Source organism: Juglans microcarpa x Juglans regia, chromosome 2D (assembly GCF_004785595.1).
Source record: "Juglans microcarpa x Juglans regia isolate MS1-56 chromosome 2D, Jm3101_v1.0, whole genome shotgun sequence".
Classification (NCBI taxonomy): domain Eukaryota; kingdom Viridiplantae; phylum Streptophyta; class Magnoliopsida; order Fagales; family Juglandaceae; genus Juglans; species Juglans microcarpa x Juglans regia.
In genome coordinates this window covers 36,943,141-36,960,230 of record NC_054596.1, presented here as the reverse complement: position 1 = coordinate 36,960,230, position 17,090 = coordinate 36,943,141, and the positions used below count along the sequence as shown (strand labels likewise).

Here is a 17,090-nt window from a genome sequence, read left to right as displayed (position 1 = left end):
GATCGTGTTGATGGGGCCATATTGTAGAATCTTTTTTATTTCAACAACCCTTTCCTTTTCTTATTTTGTTTAATATCACAAAACCTTTCTTTTTTTGTTTGGGAAGAAAAAAAGGTTATATTTTCCTTGTGTGTTTTTGGTTGAGAAACTACTTTGTACGACTGGATAAAAGTAGGGGTGTAACCGGTCCAGTCCGGTCCAGTTTTGGACAAAATCTAAGATCGAACCGGTATGTACCGGTTTTGTATTTTTTAAAATCGATTATGTTCCGGTTACTCTCATAAACGGATGCCTCCGGTTTACGGTCCGGTCTGGTCCGATTTTTCGGTTTTTTTAACATGTAAAAAATATATAATAAAGTGTTATTTCTTATGATAAAATATTATTAATAATTTAATATATATATTATGTTTAAAGCATATGATCAATTAAATTTTCATCTTTAAGATTACATTTTTATTTTATAAATTATAATAACATTTAATAACATTATCTTATATATAATTATATTAATAACATATGATCAAAAAAATTACAAATGTTCATATTTAAGATTAACATTTTATGTTATAATTTATAAATTATAATATGAAATTATTTTATATATGATATATGATATATAATTATATATAAAAGTTTAATATATAATTATATATTATATATAAAACATATATATATATAAATATTTTGTATAATATATAAAATTAATTGTTATATATATATTTTTTCCAACCGGTCCGGTTCGGTCCCGAAAACTACGGAACCGAAACTGGACCGGATCTGGCCAGTTTTCATAATATAAGAACTGATTCCGGACCGGATCGGTTCAAAACCTGACCAACCGGTCCGGTACGGTTTTCTGGTTTAAATTTACACTCCTAGATAAAAGGATGACAAGCGGAGGAACACAATTATAGTAGTGTTAAGGGATTTTTTTCTCACACCGATCCACCCAGCCATCCGACCATCTCTAAGAGGCCCCCCCCCTCCCTTTTTATCTCTAGGGGTGTAAAAAAAATTGAAAAATCAGTTGGACCGGATCTACAAGTTTGTCTGGTTTTTAAGCAGTTCGGTGCGGTACCCGTTCTTAAGGATAGGTGTGGTACTGGTTTTTATAAAATCAGTATTGAAAATCGATTACCAAATTGATATACATATATATATTTATAATTTTTTATATTATATTATATATATTATATGTTAAATTGCTAATTAATAGAACATGAAATTCTAACATATAAATAGCCACTCTTCATCATATATACTCATATAAAGAGTCAAGTTTATATAGATTATAATTAAATTCAATACTATACTAGGATGTATAATTACAACATCATACTATTACAACATAGATAATTCGTAAAACTGAAAAAACTGGATCGAAACCAAAAAAAAAAAAGTTTCGGTTTAGGTAGTGAATGGGTCCGATATCAATTCTTAAAATTTCAAAACTAGTGTATACCGGTTCGGTTATAAAAAAAAAAAAAAAAAAAAGGGACCGATTACACCCCTACTGTCTTTTTCCTTTGTTAGACATCTTTATTCGGTCAAATTTTACTTTCTTGCCTTTTTTTTTTAATTTTTTTTTCAGAGATTAACAAAGAGGAAGTTTGACCTGTTTCTCCGAGATCACCTCTTGGCTGCACTCGTGCTGCCAACAAAACTCAAACCCACTGATCTTTAAGGTAGAATAGGCAGTGTAGAAAATGGATCGATGTGTGAGTCTCATGCACTGCCCTTGTCGTGCATGAATCACATGTGCCCCATGCTTCCAACTCTTCAACGACAATATGCATCCCACCGTTTAACTTATCGACTACTATTCTCCAAGATGCGACCATTAGAGCTACTAACCAATCATCGTGTGCAACACAGGCGTCTGTACCGATTCTTATGCTTTACAGGTTTGACCCTCGCTGTCTCCTTTTCTTATCGCTTTCCTCCAAAACTGAAGTCATTGTACGCCCCTTTCTGAACCCTTCTCATTTACAGCAACAACTATATCATACTCCTTTTTCTAACGCAACCCAGCAATACAAAAAAACCACTAATCTGGATGGCTCTTCTTTAGGCTTTGTACCGAAAGAGCATTCAGGACAAATCTATTGGTCCATTTCTGAAATGTTATTTTCTTTTTGCAACTTTGTGGAACTTAATTTGACTCAGTTGTTAGATCTCCACCCCTCCCCTCTACCTCTTATCTTAAGGCTTCGTTTGGTTATATAAACTATCTCATCTCATTTCATCTAATTTCACGATCGAATCTAGGGATTTCCAGTGCAAGGAACTAGGCATAGAAGGGGAGCTCAGTGTACTTCGAGACTTAGTTCGTGAACTTAGAAGTTTAGTGTAGTGAAAGATTAAAAGAAGACTTATGAGTTGCAGAGGCGTCATGGACTCGCTATCGTGGGCTCGTTGAAGAGTTCATGGGCTTATGCGTGCTGAGTTGAGTTAATTTTAGTGATAGTCTATTGGGCCAGACCTAGTTATCTTGTTAGTTGTTATCTTATTTCCGCATTGCCTTTTATTTCTTGTTGTGTAATGAATTTTGGCCTTTAGTGTTTTTTGGCCTTTAGAGTGTCAGCATTCTGTTGGGAAATTCTGACATTTAAGGAACTTGCATAACCTCTTTGAGGAATGATCTGGAATATTATGAAAATTCTTTCCTTCTTTTTCTTTGGTTTTCTTCTTGGAGGACCTCACCCTCGAAGTGAGTTTATTATCTTTTCCAATTTTCATAAGGGGATCTGTTACATCTTTGGTATTAGAGAACCGGTTCTGTGAAAATAAGTAATAGATAGCTACATTGTTATGATAGATGGGACTAGGTTGACACAGCTCCAGGACGACCTTAAAAAAGGAAATTGAAGTGCCCAAGAAGACTTCCGATGCCTAGAATCAAACCTTGAAGACCGAGATGTTGGCCTTGAAAAGACAATTAGAAGTTGTTACTTTACAATTAGCAGCTTTAACAACAGAAATGCAGAGAAGAAATCAAAATTACAATCTGGAAGAATCCTCATATGGAGGAGAGAACAGAGAGGACAGGGGTAGTACACATGGGGGAAAGGTCCAAACAAGGACAGTGAGTTTGGAGTTTCCTATTTTTCAAGGAGATAATCCCAAGGGATGGCCGTATAAGGTACATAATTTCTTTAACTTTCATAACACACTGCCACAACACAAGGTTAGATTAGCCTCCTTTTATATGGAAGGTAAGGCTCTTGTTTGGTTTCAAGATTTGGAGGAATTAGGGCAATTAACAGATTGGGATTCACTGGTTAGGGCACTTTGGGTTAAGTTTGGACCAAATGCCTATGATGACCCCATGAAGTCTTTAACTAGACTTAGACAAAGTGGGACTGTAGAGGAATACAAAGCCAAATTTGAGACCCTATCAAATAGGCTAAGGGGATTGTCTGAGCCTAACAAGCTCAGTTGTTTCCTAAGTGGGTTGAAGAATGACATAAGACTCCCTGTGAGGATGTTTAACCCCTTACACTGGTAGCAACCTACAGTTTATCCAAGATCCAAGAAGAAATCCTGAACCTGCACAAAAAATACCCTAAAACAGCACCATTTTTTTTTTCTCAAGAACCAAGAATCTTAAAAAACCCTACCCCACCAAAGTCAACCCTACCCATCCAAAAGATCAACCAACAACAGATGAAAGACGAGAGAAAATGGTTATGTTACTATTGTGACTCTAAGCGAGGGCCAAGACATAAATGTCAAAGTCCTAAGCTCTACTTACTTGAGGAAGTCTTAGGGGAGAGGGAGCTGGAAAAAGAAAACTCTCTGTAACCAGTGGAGAGTAGGGAAGGGAAGGAAGTTGTCGAAGGGAGTAACTTGTTAGAGAAGCTAGAAATATCCCTCCATGCAATTACACGGTCTCTTAACCCAAAAACCATGAGAGTCAAGGGAAGGATTGGGCAAAGATAGATAACCATCCTTATAGACTCAGGATCCACCCACAAATTTTTGGATCCAGGGGTCTTTAATAATACACATATCCCTATTAATAACACTGAAGGAGTGAGAGTCAGAGTAACTAATGGAGATTTAGTCCATAGTGAGGGACAGTGCAAGGGCATTAAAGTGACTGTCTAGGATACTTGCTTTTATATTGATGTGTTTGTCCTGGTACTAGCAAGTTGTGATATAGTGTTGGGCATACAATGGCTAAGGGAGTTAGGTCCCATTCTGTGGAATTCTGAAGAATTAAGTATGGAGTTTGACTACTTGGGTAAACCAGTACAACTCAAAGGTTTGGTTGCAACACAATTAATCGAGGCAGGGTTCCTGAACATGTTTAATAAGATGGAATCCAAGGGGGTAGTTTTACAATTGTTAGAAGAAGAGAATACTAAAGAAGACAGAATTGAATGTGAGCCCTCCCAGGAAATTCAACAACTACTAAGGAACTTTCAGGAAGTATTCTCAGAACCTAACCGGTTACCTCCCCCAAGATCCCATGATCATACCATAACCTTATTTCCATGAACCAAACTCATTTCCCTCAGGCCTCATCAATATCCCTATTTTCAAAAGGATGAGATAAAAAACATTGTGAAGAAGCTGCTAAATAGTGGGGTAATCCAGCCTAGCCAACGTCCTTTCTCCTCCCCTGACCTATTGGTGAGAAAATCTGATAGAACATGAAAACTTTGTGTGGACTACAGGGGTAGAACAATGTGACAGTAAAAGACACATTTCACATCCCTGTGGTTGAGGAGCTCTTAGATGAATTACATGGTGCAATTGCATTTTCTGAATTGGACCAAAAGTCAACGTATCACCAAATTCGAGTGAAACCTCAAGATGTGCCTAAAACAACCTTTAGGATTCATGAGGGCCACTGCGAATTTCTTGTCATGCCCACCAATGGCCCATCTACTTTTCAAAGCCTCGTGAATGAGGTGTTTAAGCCCTACTTAAGAAAATTTGTTCTTATTTTGTTTTATGATATATTGGTGTACAAGCCTGAACATGAACATTTGGAGCATTTAAGGACCACTCTCACAACTCTACAGCAGAACCAGCTTTATGCCAAACTCACCAAATGTAAATTTGGGTGTGCTTAGATCTCCTACTTGGGCCACCTGATCTCTCACCAAGGGGTTAAGGTTGACCCAGACAAGCTACAGGCCATGAGGAACTAGCTACTACCACACAACATAAAGGAGCTGAGGGGTTCATTCAAGGGTACAGGGGCGTTCTGCCCCACCAACAGGGATGTTGAAATAGAATAATTTTCAGTGGACAGAAGAGGGGAAGAAAGCCTTTGAAAGGCTTAAGCAAGCTATTACGCAGCCACCAATCCTAGCTTTACAAGACTTCACACTACCTTTCACTATTGAGTGTAATGCCTCGGGAGGAGTTGTTGGGGCAGTGCTCATGCAAAAAAGAAGGCCAATCTCATTTTTCACACCGAATGGGAGAGCTCTCTTAATGTCTACCTATGAGAATGAGCTCTATGCTTTTATCTCTATTGTACTCAAGTGGAGGCCCTACTTGCTGGTACAAAAATTTGTAGTCAAGACTAATCAACAGAGCTTGAAATATCTGTTAGATCAGAAGGTGGGTACCCCTGCTCAGCAGAGGTGGATAACCAAACTCCTTGGTTATGATTTTATGGTGGAATACAAAAAGGGGGCCACTACAAAGTAGCAGATGCATTATCTAGAAAGTGGGATGAGGAAAAATGTTCACTAGCCCTAATTACCTTCCCTACTGTTCAATGGATGGATGAGTTGATGGGAGCCTACGAGAATGATGAATTGCTTAAGGGCTTAATAGATCAGGGCAAAAGGGGAGAGTTACCAACATACTATACTCTAAGAGGGGACTTGTTGTATTAAGGGAGACTGTATATACCAAACCAACCCACCTTCAAGAAGAAATTGCTAGAGCTATCACATAGCAACTCTGGGGGGGGGGGAGGGTCTGGCTATGATAAAACTATACACAGAGTTAGGAAGGATTTTTTCTAGCCTGGACAGAAGGAGGAGGTTAAACAATTTATAAGGAACTGTGACCTATGTTAGAGGGTCAAGGTGGATAGCACTCGACCTGGACCCATGTCACCATGGATTTCATTGATGGCCCGCCCAACTCTAAGGGACTTGACACCCTATGGGTGGTAGTGGACAAATTGACCAAAAATAGTCACTTTAACCCCCTTAAGCACCCGTACACAGCTAGAATAGTGGCATAAGTTTTCCTTCGACATGTGTTCAAGCTACATAGGCTGCCTAAGTCAGTGGTGTCTAATCAAGAGCCCATCTTCACCATCAACTTTTGGAAGGAATTTCTAAGCCTACAGGGGGTCCAAATGCATTTATCTACAACCTACCGATGGATAGTTTGAAGCTGTAAATAAGACCCTCAAAAACTACCTCGGATATTTCTCAAGGGATAGGCCTAAGGATTGGTCTAATTGGGTGCCTTTAGCAGAATGATAGTACAATTCTATCCCTCATGTCTACACCAAACTTACCCCTTTTGAAGCCCTATATGGGTACCCACCCCCACGTGTTCTCAGTTATGTAACAGGGACAGCTAACACAGAATCAGTGGACAGGGATCTCAAATCTAGGGAGCATATACTTCAACTACTCAAACATAACTTAACAAGAGCACATGAACACATGAAAAAGTACGCTGACTTAAGGAGGAAGGAGCAGGAGTTTAGGGTGGGAGATTGGGTATACATGCGGCTTCAACTCTACCACTAGATTTTAGTGTCCAAACGTCGGGATCTAAAGCTCTCACTATGTTTGTTTGGCCCATTTCAGGTTCAGTAGCGTATTGGTACGGTGGCATATCGCTTGGATCTGCCATCCACATAAAAAATTCATACAACATTTCATGTATCATAGCTCAAAAAGAAATTTGGGAACAAGGTCACGGCCTTACAGTTGAAGCCCAAACCAAAAAAGATCCTTTATAAGCGCCTGAAGAAGGTAAAGAACTAGGCCCGTGTAGAGGTACTTGTTCGATGGCAAGGCCAAGTGGATGACGAAGTAACTTGGGAATTATACTCAGATGAAAGATTCTTACCCTCACCTTGTGGGCAAGGTCTTTTAAGGGGGGAGGAATTGTCAAAATCGGATCTAGGGATTTCCAGTGCAAGAAACCAGGCATACATAGAAGGGGAGCTTAGTGTACTTTGGGACTTAGTTCGTGAACTTAGAAGTTTAGTGAAGTGAAAGATTAAAAGAAGACTTATGGGCTGTAGAGGCGTCATGGACTCACTGTCGTGGACTCGTTGAAGAGTTTGTGGGCTTATGTGTGCTTAGTTGAGTTAATTTTAGTGATAGCTTGTTGAGCCATGCCCAGTTATCTTGTCAGTTGTTATCTTATTTTCACGTTGCCTTTTATTTCTTGTTGTGTAATAAATTTTGGCCTTTAGTGTGTCAGCATTCCGTTGGAAAATTCTGACATTTAAGGAACCTGCATAACCTCTCTCAGGAATGATATGAAATATTACAAAAGTTCTTTTCTTCTTTTTCTTTGGTTCTCTTTCTGAAGCATCTATCCCTCGAAGTGATTTTATTATCTTCTACAATTTTCATAAGAGGATCTATTACATTTAACCACTATAACTTTTTTAAATTTTAACATAAAATACAATAAACAATTCAACTTTTTCAAATCTTAAAATAAAAATAATATTAAAAAATAATATTTTAATAATATTTTATTCAATTTTTAACTTTCATCTTATCTCATCTGTGTAATCAAATGAGACCTAAATGTTTATAATATTAATTGCTTGCAGGAAGAAAAAAGGAAGGATGACAAGTGGCGACAGGCACAATCAGCTAATACAACCGAAAGGTCTAATGTAATAAGTTTTATTTGAAATCTATTTTTTTTTTTTTTTTTTATAATCGCCTTCTATTTAAAAAATAGAATTATAAAAATAAAATAAAAAAGAAAGAAAGAAAGCGTACGAGTATATTACCCTTTTTGGGAGCTTCAGAGATAGAGAACTGACCTTTTTCTAGTAGGGAAAGCCACATGTGCCTCCCTGTTTATTCTAGCAGCATATAAGTATTCGAAGTGCATTCAATACTTGCTGCACAAAATTTTGAACAAAGAAATATCATTGCAATCCTCTATGTACATTTCACAGGCAAGAGCAGAAAAAATCTGTATTGCATAAACAGGCAACATTTTCAGCAGTCCAATATACTTCAAAGTTACCTTTCAATAGTCAAAACAAAATTATGATCTTCCAATATGTAATTATACAAATTACCACCAAAAAATTGAATAAATCAAGAGAATCCTCACTGCCCTTTGATCTCAAGGGAATTGTTCAAGAGAATCCTCACTGCCCTTTGATCTCAAGGGAATTGTATGGAAAAACCAGTACTAGTGCTGGTAACATTAACAGGGCCAAAGTCCTCAAAATCAGAATCTGAACCCATTTCATCGTACTCGTACCATCCTCCAGGAGTGTCCTCATCTTGCCCACTTCTGGTCGAAGGAACCCATAACTCAGATACAGGAACCGGAAGAGGCTCTTCACTGAAAAACTTGTCACGGAGCAGTTCCATTGCTGTGGCTCTACTAGCTGGGTCATAGCAGACAAGTCTTTTGACCAGAGAGATTTCGTCAGGGGAGAGGTTCGGCATGCATGCTCCCAAACCAATCGGATTCTCGACCTTATTGAATGAAATCATGTTATAGTCAGGAAGTTTAGAACAAGCTGGCCATACTTCCTCAGTTAAGTTTCCCAAGACATTAAAAATTCTGCTGAGCTGATCAATATCAGCAGTTCCCGGAAAAAGGGGCTCCAGAGTAAAAAGTTCAGCAAATATGCAACCCAATGACCATAGATCAATCTCTAAACCATAGTCTATGGATCCGTAGAGTAGTTCGGGGGCTCTGAACCAACGAGTTCCAACACAGGATGTGAGACAACCTTGTCTATTATCTCCACCCTCTCCAGCCTCATAGGAATATGAACTCTCGAAAGGATCATCCTCTATGTCGCTCGTCGAGCATGTTGCAAGACAAGATGCATTCCCATCATAAAAATTTGTTTCCTTATCAGTTTCATCTACGGCCTTTTTAGCCTTGACCTCATCTAACTGTCTAAAATATTCTTCTTTACTTATAGTTCCCTGCTCTTGTATTTCATATGCCTCTTGGCATGAATTGTGTGTTTCTGTAAAACCTTCAGGTGGACGAAAGGTATTTTCTGAATTTACAGGGTTTTGTTCGTAAAGAGCTGGGCCGTTGTAGGCAGCAACATATCCAGGTTCCAGGAGTATCCTTGCCTGAAATCAGAGTCAACTAATAACATTTCAGACCTTGACAAAATGACAACAAAAGCTTCATTCAAAAGATTATATACTTGCAGAAAGTACCAATTACATCCAAATGCGAGAACGTATAAGTTCCAACATAGTGTCCTGTTGGAACTAAAATGTTTGAACCCTCAAACTGAGGGATAAGCAGCAGACTCAAAACTCAACAAAAAACCAAGGAATCACGATGTAAATGAGCATGAAACCCCATCCCCCATACTATCCCCTACATCTATAATAACTCTTCGAGAAAAAGAAAAAAGAATAATTCTTGTGCAAACATCATTCTCATTTTGGAAAATTGGACCTCAAACTGCAACGGTGAAATTGTAATTGTTAAATCTAAATTATAATGACTACCACCACAAGTCCATTTCTTTTCAGCCAGTGCTTGTAGAAACCAATTGTCATTGATTCACCATAATGCGCAAAGGCATTTCTTGAAATGCAATGAAGCAACGTGCAAAGCTTTCTTTAATTAAAAGCCAACTAACAAGGGGCTCCTTTCCAGCCTCTGAGTCTTTCATAATGATAAAAAATAACAATAACAATAAATAAAAAATAAAGATTCTTACTTATAAAAATAAAAATAAAAAATAAAAATAACAAACCTAATTCACCATCTCAAAAGAGTTCCAAACTCAAAACACATCAAGAGAAAATTGAAGTTCCTAATGCCATCTACCGGTGAATTAAATACTTGACGCGAGCCCATAAGAATTTAGATAAAGATATAAAGATTTAAGATCTCGATCAAAACCAGCCCAAACCAATCAAGCAAAAACGACAATTTCTTCTCTCCCATTTCTTTTCCTTTCTCATCAACCGAACAAACGCCAAAAAAGCACGCTTCTTTGACCACCTTAATGACATTTACATTACCTGGCCAAAATCTGCGAGCTTGAGCACCCCATCATCCGAAACCAACAAATTACAGGGCTTCAAATCCCGATGCACAATCATGTTCCTGTGGCAAGCGTCCAGTCCACAGAGAATCTGGATCATCCACCGCTTCACCTCCCCAACACCAATCCCACGACCGTCCCTCTTCGCCTCCTTGACCACCGTGGCCAAGTCCGTCCTCAGGTACTCCAAAACGAGCACCGCGTCGTCGTCCCCATCCTCCCGCCAGAAGTACTCGTGCAGAACGACGACGTTTGGGCAATTGCGCAGGATCTGGAGGGCCTCGATTTCGCGGAACGCCGACTGGTAGTCGTGGACCTCTTTGAGAGCGACGACGAGGTTGTCGGAGAGCCTTCGGGCTCTGTAGACGTCGGAGTAGGCGCCGGACCCAACGCGCTCCAGGATTTCGTACTTGGCTATGATTTCGGGTCGGGTATGGATGCTCCAGCTCTTTGTCGGTTGGTGGGACTCCATTCTACGAGTGAGGGTTTAGGGCGAGCCTACGGTTTGGGGAGTGCAGCACAGCATCAGCTGTATTGCCCGTATATATCTATTTTCCTAGCCTGTGTAATGCCGTTGCAATTGCTAATATTTTTCTAGTCAATTGCGGTAATTTGTCCGTTTGGATGGGGAGATAAATTAATAAAATATTATTTTTTAATATTATTAATTTTTAAATTTAAAAAAATTAAATTATTTATTATATTTTATATATAAATTTAAAAAAATTATGATGATATGAATTGAGATCACTTCTTAATCCAAATAAATTTAAGATCAAGCGTATATTCGTAAACTCAATCTTATGTATTCATTCTGCTTAATTTATCATAATTTTATAATATCATCAAATCAAATCATTTCACTTTATAAATTTGTTTTTATATAATTTTTAATTAATTTTTTTTTCTAATTATTATTTTGAGATGAATATTTATAAATAAATAATGTCAAATATAATCTTAAAAAATGTATGCCTTACATATTCCCTCTAAGAAAAGTGGATTCGAGTGTGAAAAAGCATGAAAAAGTTTGTTGTTTGATGTAAATCTCATATTTATCTCGCCTTTCTAAAAAGGCGATGCGAAATTTATACATTGCATAAATCATTTTTATATATTCTCCATTCATTTAGATAGTGGACTACGCCTTTAGGATCTATTTGGAGTTGTGTTAAGGGTTTTAAAAAGTGTTTAAATAATTTTAAAAACTCTTTAATAATAAAATTAGATTGTTTGGTTGTTACATATTAAAATATTTTTTTAATCTCAAATAAGTTCAAAACTACGTTTGAGGAAAAATATTAAAAGAAAAACATGCTTTTTCGAAACGTCTTTTTTCGGATAATGCAAAATGTAGTTACAATTTTAATAAAACTGTCAATGAGTAAAAATATTTATATAACTTTTAGATAATTATCACTTTACCCTTTGGTCTTATTCTAAAAGGATCTTTTTGCACTTATGTATCGTTGAAGGGATTTTTCTTCCTAAAAATCCTGTTAGACTATTTTTATTGTTATTTGATTATAAGATTTGATTTCTATCAAGGATATGATCATAATTTTTAAAAAATCAAATGACTTTTTATATTATTTCTACATCAAAGTATTTTTTTAAGAGTTCTTTTATGGACAATCGGCCTTGCGTAACCGTGATGCAATCGGTTGTGCCACATTGGCTAATTTAAAAAAAAATGAAATTAAAATAATTTGAAAAACTCTAAACGCAGGCACACGAGAGAAGGCTGTTAGGAACCTCGGTCTAGTCCCTAAACATTAGGATTTGCTAGCTTGTCTTACCTTGTGATGACTGAATGATTCTTGCTAACTTGCTTGGCCTTGAACGGATTGATCCAATGGAGGGTCCTTAGGTTGATAGAGGTATGATGTTTAGTGGTGAAATTGATGATGATCAGTTGGGGTGATCTAAGTGATGAATTTGTGTGTTTGATGCAATGTGGAACGACTTGATGATGGTTCTTGGTGTTGGCGCCACTTGGGTGATGTTTAGGATTGGTATGGTAAGTTAGGCTGGGGTTTGGGTGGTGGGCAAGGGGGATTACGAAATTGGGAGGAGTTGGATTAGGGTTGGTGTTTAGGGTTGGTGTGTAGGATGAGTTGTTAGGGTTTGAAAGAATGTGGATGAGTGAGGCTATGACTCCTAAATTATTGGAGACAATTTAGGGATGATGGGAATTCGGCTAAGGCTTGGAAATGAGGATTTGGTGGTGTTTGAATGAGTCTATGGTCATTCATAGAATTTAGGGATTTGAAGATAGAAGATATGATTTGGATATGACAAGAGGATGAAGGTTTTTGGTAGGATTGAGTGATTCTAGAGATTAGATTTAGAAGATGAGATGAGGATTCCTAAAATGTAGGACTTTCCTTGTGGGACTCTAGGGTTTCAGCTAGGGCTAATTTTCACTTTCCCATAACATTGGAAAGTGAAAACTATGGGAAATATGGGATTGGAAAAATAGAGGCGTAAAATGTGTTTGTGAAGTAAGAAAACACAAGAAAATATATGAACAAATTAGAAAATATAAGAACTATGGATACTTTGGATATTGAATAGAGAATGGAAAATATGGAAAAGATGGATAAATGAATCAACAACTATTCACGAATTGCAAGGTGATGATCCTCTTCTTGGGATTCACGAATTGCACCTAAGTAGTCTAAGTGCAAAAACACGAAAGTGATCTCAAGAACAAATAAACCGTCCACAAAGAAATTTGTCAAAAGATGTAAATGAAATGTCTAAATGTCTTATTTAAAGCAATAACATAAGTGAAAAATCCTAAAAGACCCATTTGTAAAATAGGTCTTGGGTGGGCCCCATGATGACTAGTGTCATATGTAGGCCCCTGGTGGCCTAGACTGGCCCATGGCATGGCACACGGGCATGGCTGGTGTGGCTGCTAGGGTGTGGCTGGCATGGCCCAGGCATGGGCCTGGGCCCTGGCCTGCTTGTTGGGGCTACACGCACTGCCTAGCTGGCTTGACTAGTATGGCCCAGGCAAGAGGCTTGGGCGCTAGGGCTGTGTTGTTGTTGGGCTGGCATGGCCTAAGAAAGGTGCCTGGGCACTGGGCGTGCGTGCGCGCTGCTAGCCTGAGCAGCCACTAACCTCGCTGGCTGGGCTGTCATGGGTGTGCCATGGCATGCCTGCGTGGCTGTCCTGGACATGTCATGGCATGCATGTGGAGCTGTCCTAGGCATGCCATGGCAGGGGCCATGGCATGCCTGTGGGGCTGTTGTAGGGTTGTTAAGGCATGCCAGTGACAGTTTCATGGGGTTGTCAAGGCTTGTCAGCGACAGTGTTTTGGCCTGGCCCTTAGGGTTGTTAGGGCATGTTAGCAGCAGTGTCGAGGCATGGGCAGTAAGGCTGTCTAGCCTTGTCAGTGACAATGTCAGGGCATCAGTCATGGGCCCATCAAGGCTTGTCATGGCATGGTTGGCAGCTTGGCTGTGGGCCACAAAACTTGGGGTTTTGACAAAGGCCTTGCGGACAACGTCCTACATGGAGTTGAAACGCACCGTTTCGATTAAATGAAACAATGCGTTTCGAGTTAAGTCTGAATGCCTTTCCTCCTTCAACAGTCTAAATGGTCGTTTCTAATTCCTTCCCTCCTCTTCTTCGGACGCAAACCCATTTCCATTCTTACTTCCAAAAAAATCTGAAAAGGTGCTACTGCCTCCACCATTGCTGCAAGTAGCACCACCACCATCGCCAAACAACTCACTAACGACACTCAATGAACTCTCCACCGTTGGAGGAGCAGACCCACTTCTATAAATATTAAGCTCACATTCGAGATCATCAACATCTTGCTGACTATGCTGCTCATGGAGCAACAGTCCTATCTTGGAGCAACAGTCCTATCTCTTTCTTGAACTCATCCCCAAATGATCTTTCGTTACCTCCAAGCATCGGTCTCCTTCCCAATTCACTCAACATTCTCAAATCCTCAAATTGATCATCCCCCTCTTAACAATAACTCAAACTGAACATTACCCACATATAAAGACCTAACCCTATACCCTAAAACAATCCCAAAATCAAAACTTTAACCATCGAAAGCTCCCCAAACAGTCTACTCAGAACTCCATAATTCTCCCTTCTTAATTCAGAGCCTAAAGTTTTCATCACCAAATTTGCTCCCAAGTTTAAAATCATAGAATAAATCGCGCAAACATAATCCAAACATCACGTTAGAAGCTCCCCGAATCGATTCCATAAATTTGTCAAAGAACAAAATTCTTCACTATGATGTTTTCATGTAACACCAAATATGCCACAACATATAGAAACACAAGAAAACTGTGAAGTCAGGAAAAAAAAAGCGTTGAGCTATGTAGTTTTCCAGTAAGATCATAGGTGAACGAGTGCTAGAGAGAACTAATGGGTAAGATCAATCTAGTAGCGATTGATTCTTTTTTTAAACAAGAACCCTTTAGGGTTTTGTTCAAAATGCAAGGGCAATTAGATACACTGAGAGAGACGACCGACCGAGAGAGACGACCAACTAACAAAATCACTCTAGAGACGAAAAAGCGGAAGAGATCTGAGAAACGAAACCACTGGGTGTTTTCCCTTTCTTCTTCTGGCGTCCGTCTTCTTCTTCTATTTTTCTTAATAATAAAAGCTGACGTGGCAAAATGCCACATCAGTATCGTGCACATATAGGCACAACTTCTACCTACTTGTAGCAGTACTGAAATAATTTTGAGAGCAAACTACAAAGGTCTAGTTCTTCACAGCCAGAAGTTGCAAAATTTATAGGCAGATTTCCTGGATCCTTTAAGGAGGGCTTAGAATCGGTGATGCAACATGATCAAAAACATCCTTTAATGGGAATTGCAGGTTCTTATAAAAAAGAAGATGCAAAAATCGACAGCAAAGATCCAATTCATTATGGGAGAACACTGGGTTGCAGATGAAAAATGTAAAAATGCTCAGAAATACATTGGGTTGCAGACGCTTCTCTTCATCTTCGAGGGTGGAGCTTCTCTTCTTCGTGCGTAACTGACAGAGTGACAAATTTTGTGGGTTTGTAGCGTCGATCTGTGCACTGTGGGTTGGAGGTTGTCTTTGTCATCGTGGAGCTTCGATCTATTCACCGTGGGTTTCAGATCCTCTTTGTGCGATAACCGAGCTTCAACAATAGCTCTAGGAAAAAGATTTGTCACTCTTATTTCTAAAAGAAAATCCCATAATTTAGCAAATTGCTTACTACTTCCCAGGATATCAACCAAGATCTAATAGTTCTCAAAATTATGCTCAAAGCCCATAATTGTTTTAGCCCAAAGAAAGAACCTATGAGTAGGGAACTCAAGATTCTTGCACCTCTTCAAGACCAACTCCACCAAGTTTGTAGACATTTGAGTTGAAAAAGTGTCGAGGGAGAGTTTTAAGTCATCAAGAGGGTTCTGATGGTCGCTGAGTATTCGAGAAATCTCGTTGGCAAAAGAAAGGGAGAAACGAAAGGGGGAAACAAGAGGGGAACCATGAAAGTGAAGAAACGAATGAAACGGTTCGTTTCATTTTCCCACTTGGACGCAAGTTGCACATCGGTTCCCTTAGGTGACTACAACAAGAATTTTTGTTTTTTTAATTTGTTTCAAAACAAATTTAACATGTTTGGAAATACTTTAGGCATATGATTATTAAATAATGAAGAAATTTTTAATAGTAAAGCTTACTACTTTAAACTTTACAACTATAAATTTTAAGTTAAAAACTATATTACTCTCCGTAATCCCAAACATATAGTTAATTTTATTATCGTTATTTGGGCTTAAAAAATGATGGATAGAACACAAGATGTGCGAATTTGAATACATGAACATTTGTCAGTACGAGAGGAATGATGGTGGTCGAGCACTGAAGAGCATGGATCAAGAAATCAAATGGTGCGGCGCGTGTCGAAAATCAAGATGGACCTCTCCAAGAGAGATTTTTGGAGAGGGATTTCTAGAAGATCAATCCTCCTTTATTTAAACCATTTACCTCATTTTCAATATATTTTTTTCATTTCTTAGATCTCATTTGGTTACACATATATTTATCGGAAGATCTCCATTGTTAAATTTTTTATTGACCATTAACCATTTTTCTCAAGCATGTGGACTTACGCGTCGTCACCAAGGCAAATGGCTGTAGTGAGTCGTCCTACTCCACTAGGACTGTAAATGAACTAGTCTGTTCGATAGCCTGCTCGGTACCCGCTCGGTTAAACTCAAATCGAACTCGACTCAGCTAAGGCTCGTAAAGGCCCGCTCGTTTATACTCGAGTCAACTCATTAGCTCAACTCGATTAAAACTCATTCATATATTAATAAATATATACATACACCTATATATATACATATATATATATGTATTAGCTAATAATATAAGCATATCACTTTTATAATTAAATATATAATATGTAATCTAATTACTTATGTCTATATAGTGAATATACTTCATAGGTATATTTTATAATTTGTATAATAATTAGTCGATAAAATTTAATAATTTCATATACTAGTATGTGAGAACCATATATGAAATAGATATATGCTATCATATTAAGTGTATGTATTAATAATATATGTAGGCATATAATATATTGTTATTTTAGATAAATATTAACTAGTTAGATATTAATTATTTGTAAATTTTTTAAAATTTTAAAATTTAATAGATGTTCTACTTGTTAGTTGTATAAATTCAATATTAGATCTTTTATTTTATTTATTTATTTATTTGATTAATTATTAAATTTTATTCAAAAAATAAAAAAATAATTCTAGCTCGAACTCAAGCTCTGCTCGACTCGAACTCGTTTGTGAGACGAGCTCGAGCTCGAGT

The 17,090-nt window shown here is 38.0% G+C and overlaps 1 protein-coding gene across 1 annotated transcript; it reads right to left on the bottom strand.

The window, feature by feature from the left end:
- Nucleotides 1–8,096: 8,096 nt before the first annotated feature.
- On the bottom strand, nucleotides 8,097–10,820 carry LOC121251075 (cyclin-dependent kinase F-1). Its single transcript, XM_041150389.1, has 3 exons — nucleotides 10,209–10,820; nucleotides 8,357–9,296; nucleotides 8,097–8,315 (listed from the first exon to the last, which is right to left on the bottom strand). Exons 1-2 carry the CDS (start codon nucleotides 10,701–10,703, stop codon nucleotides 8,358–8,360), a joined length of 1,434 nt encoding a protein of 477 aa, XP_041006323.1. The 5' UTR covers nucleotides 10,704–10,820; the 3' UTR covers nucleotides 8,097–8,315; nucleotide 8,357.
- Between the last annotated feature and the right edge of the window lie 6,270 nt (nucleotides 10,821–17,090).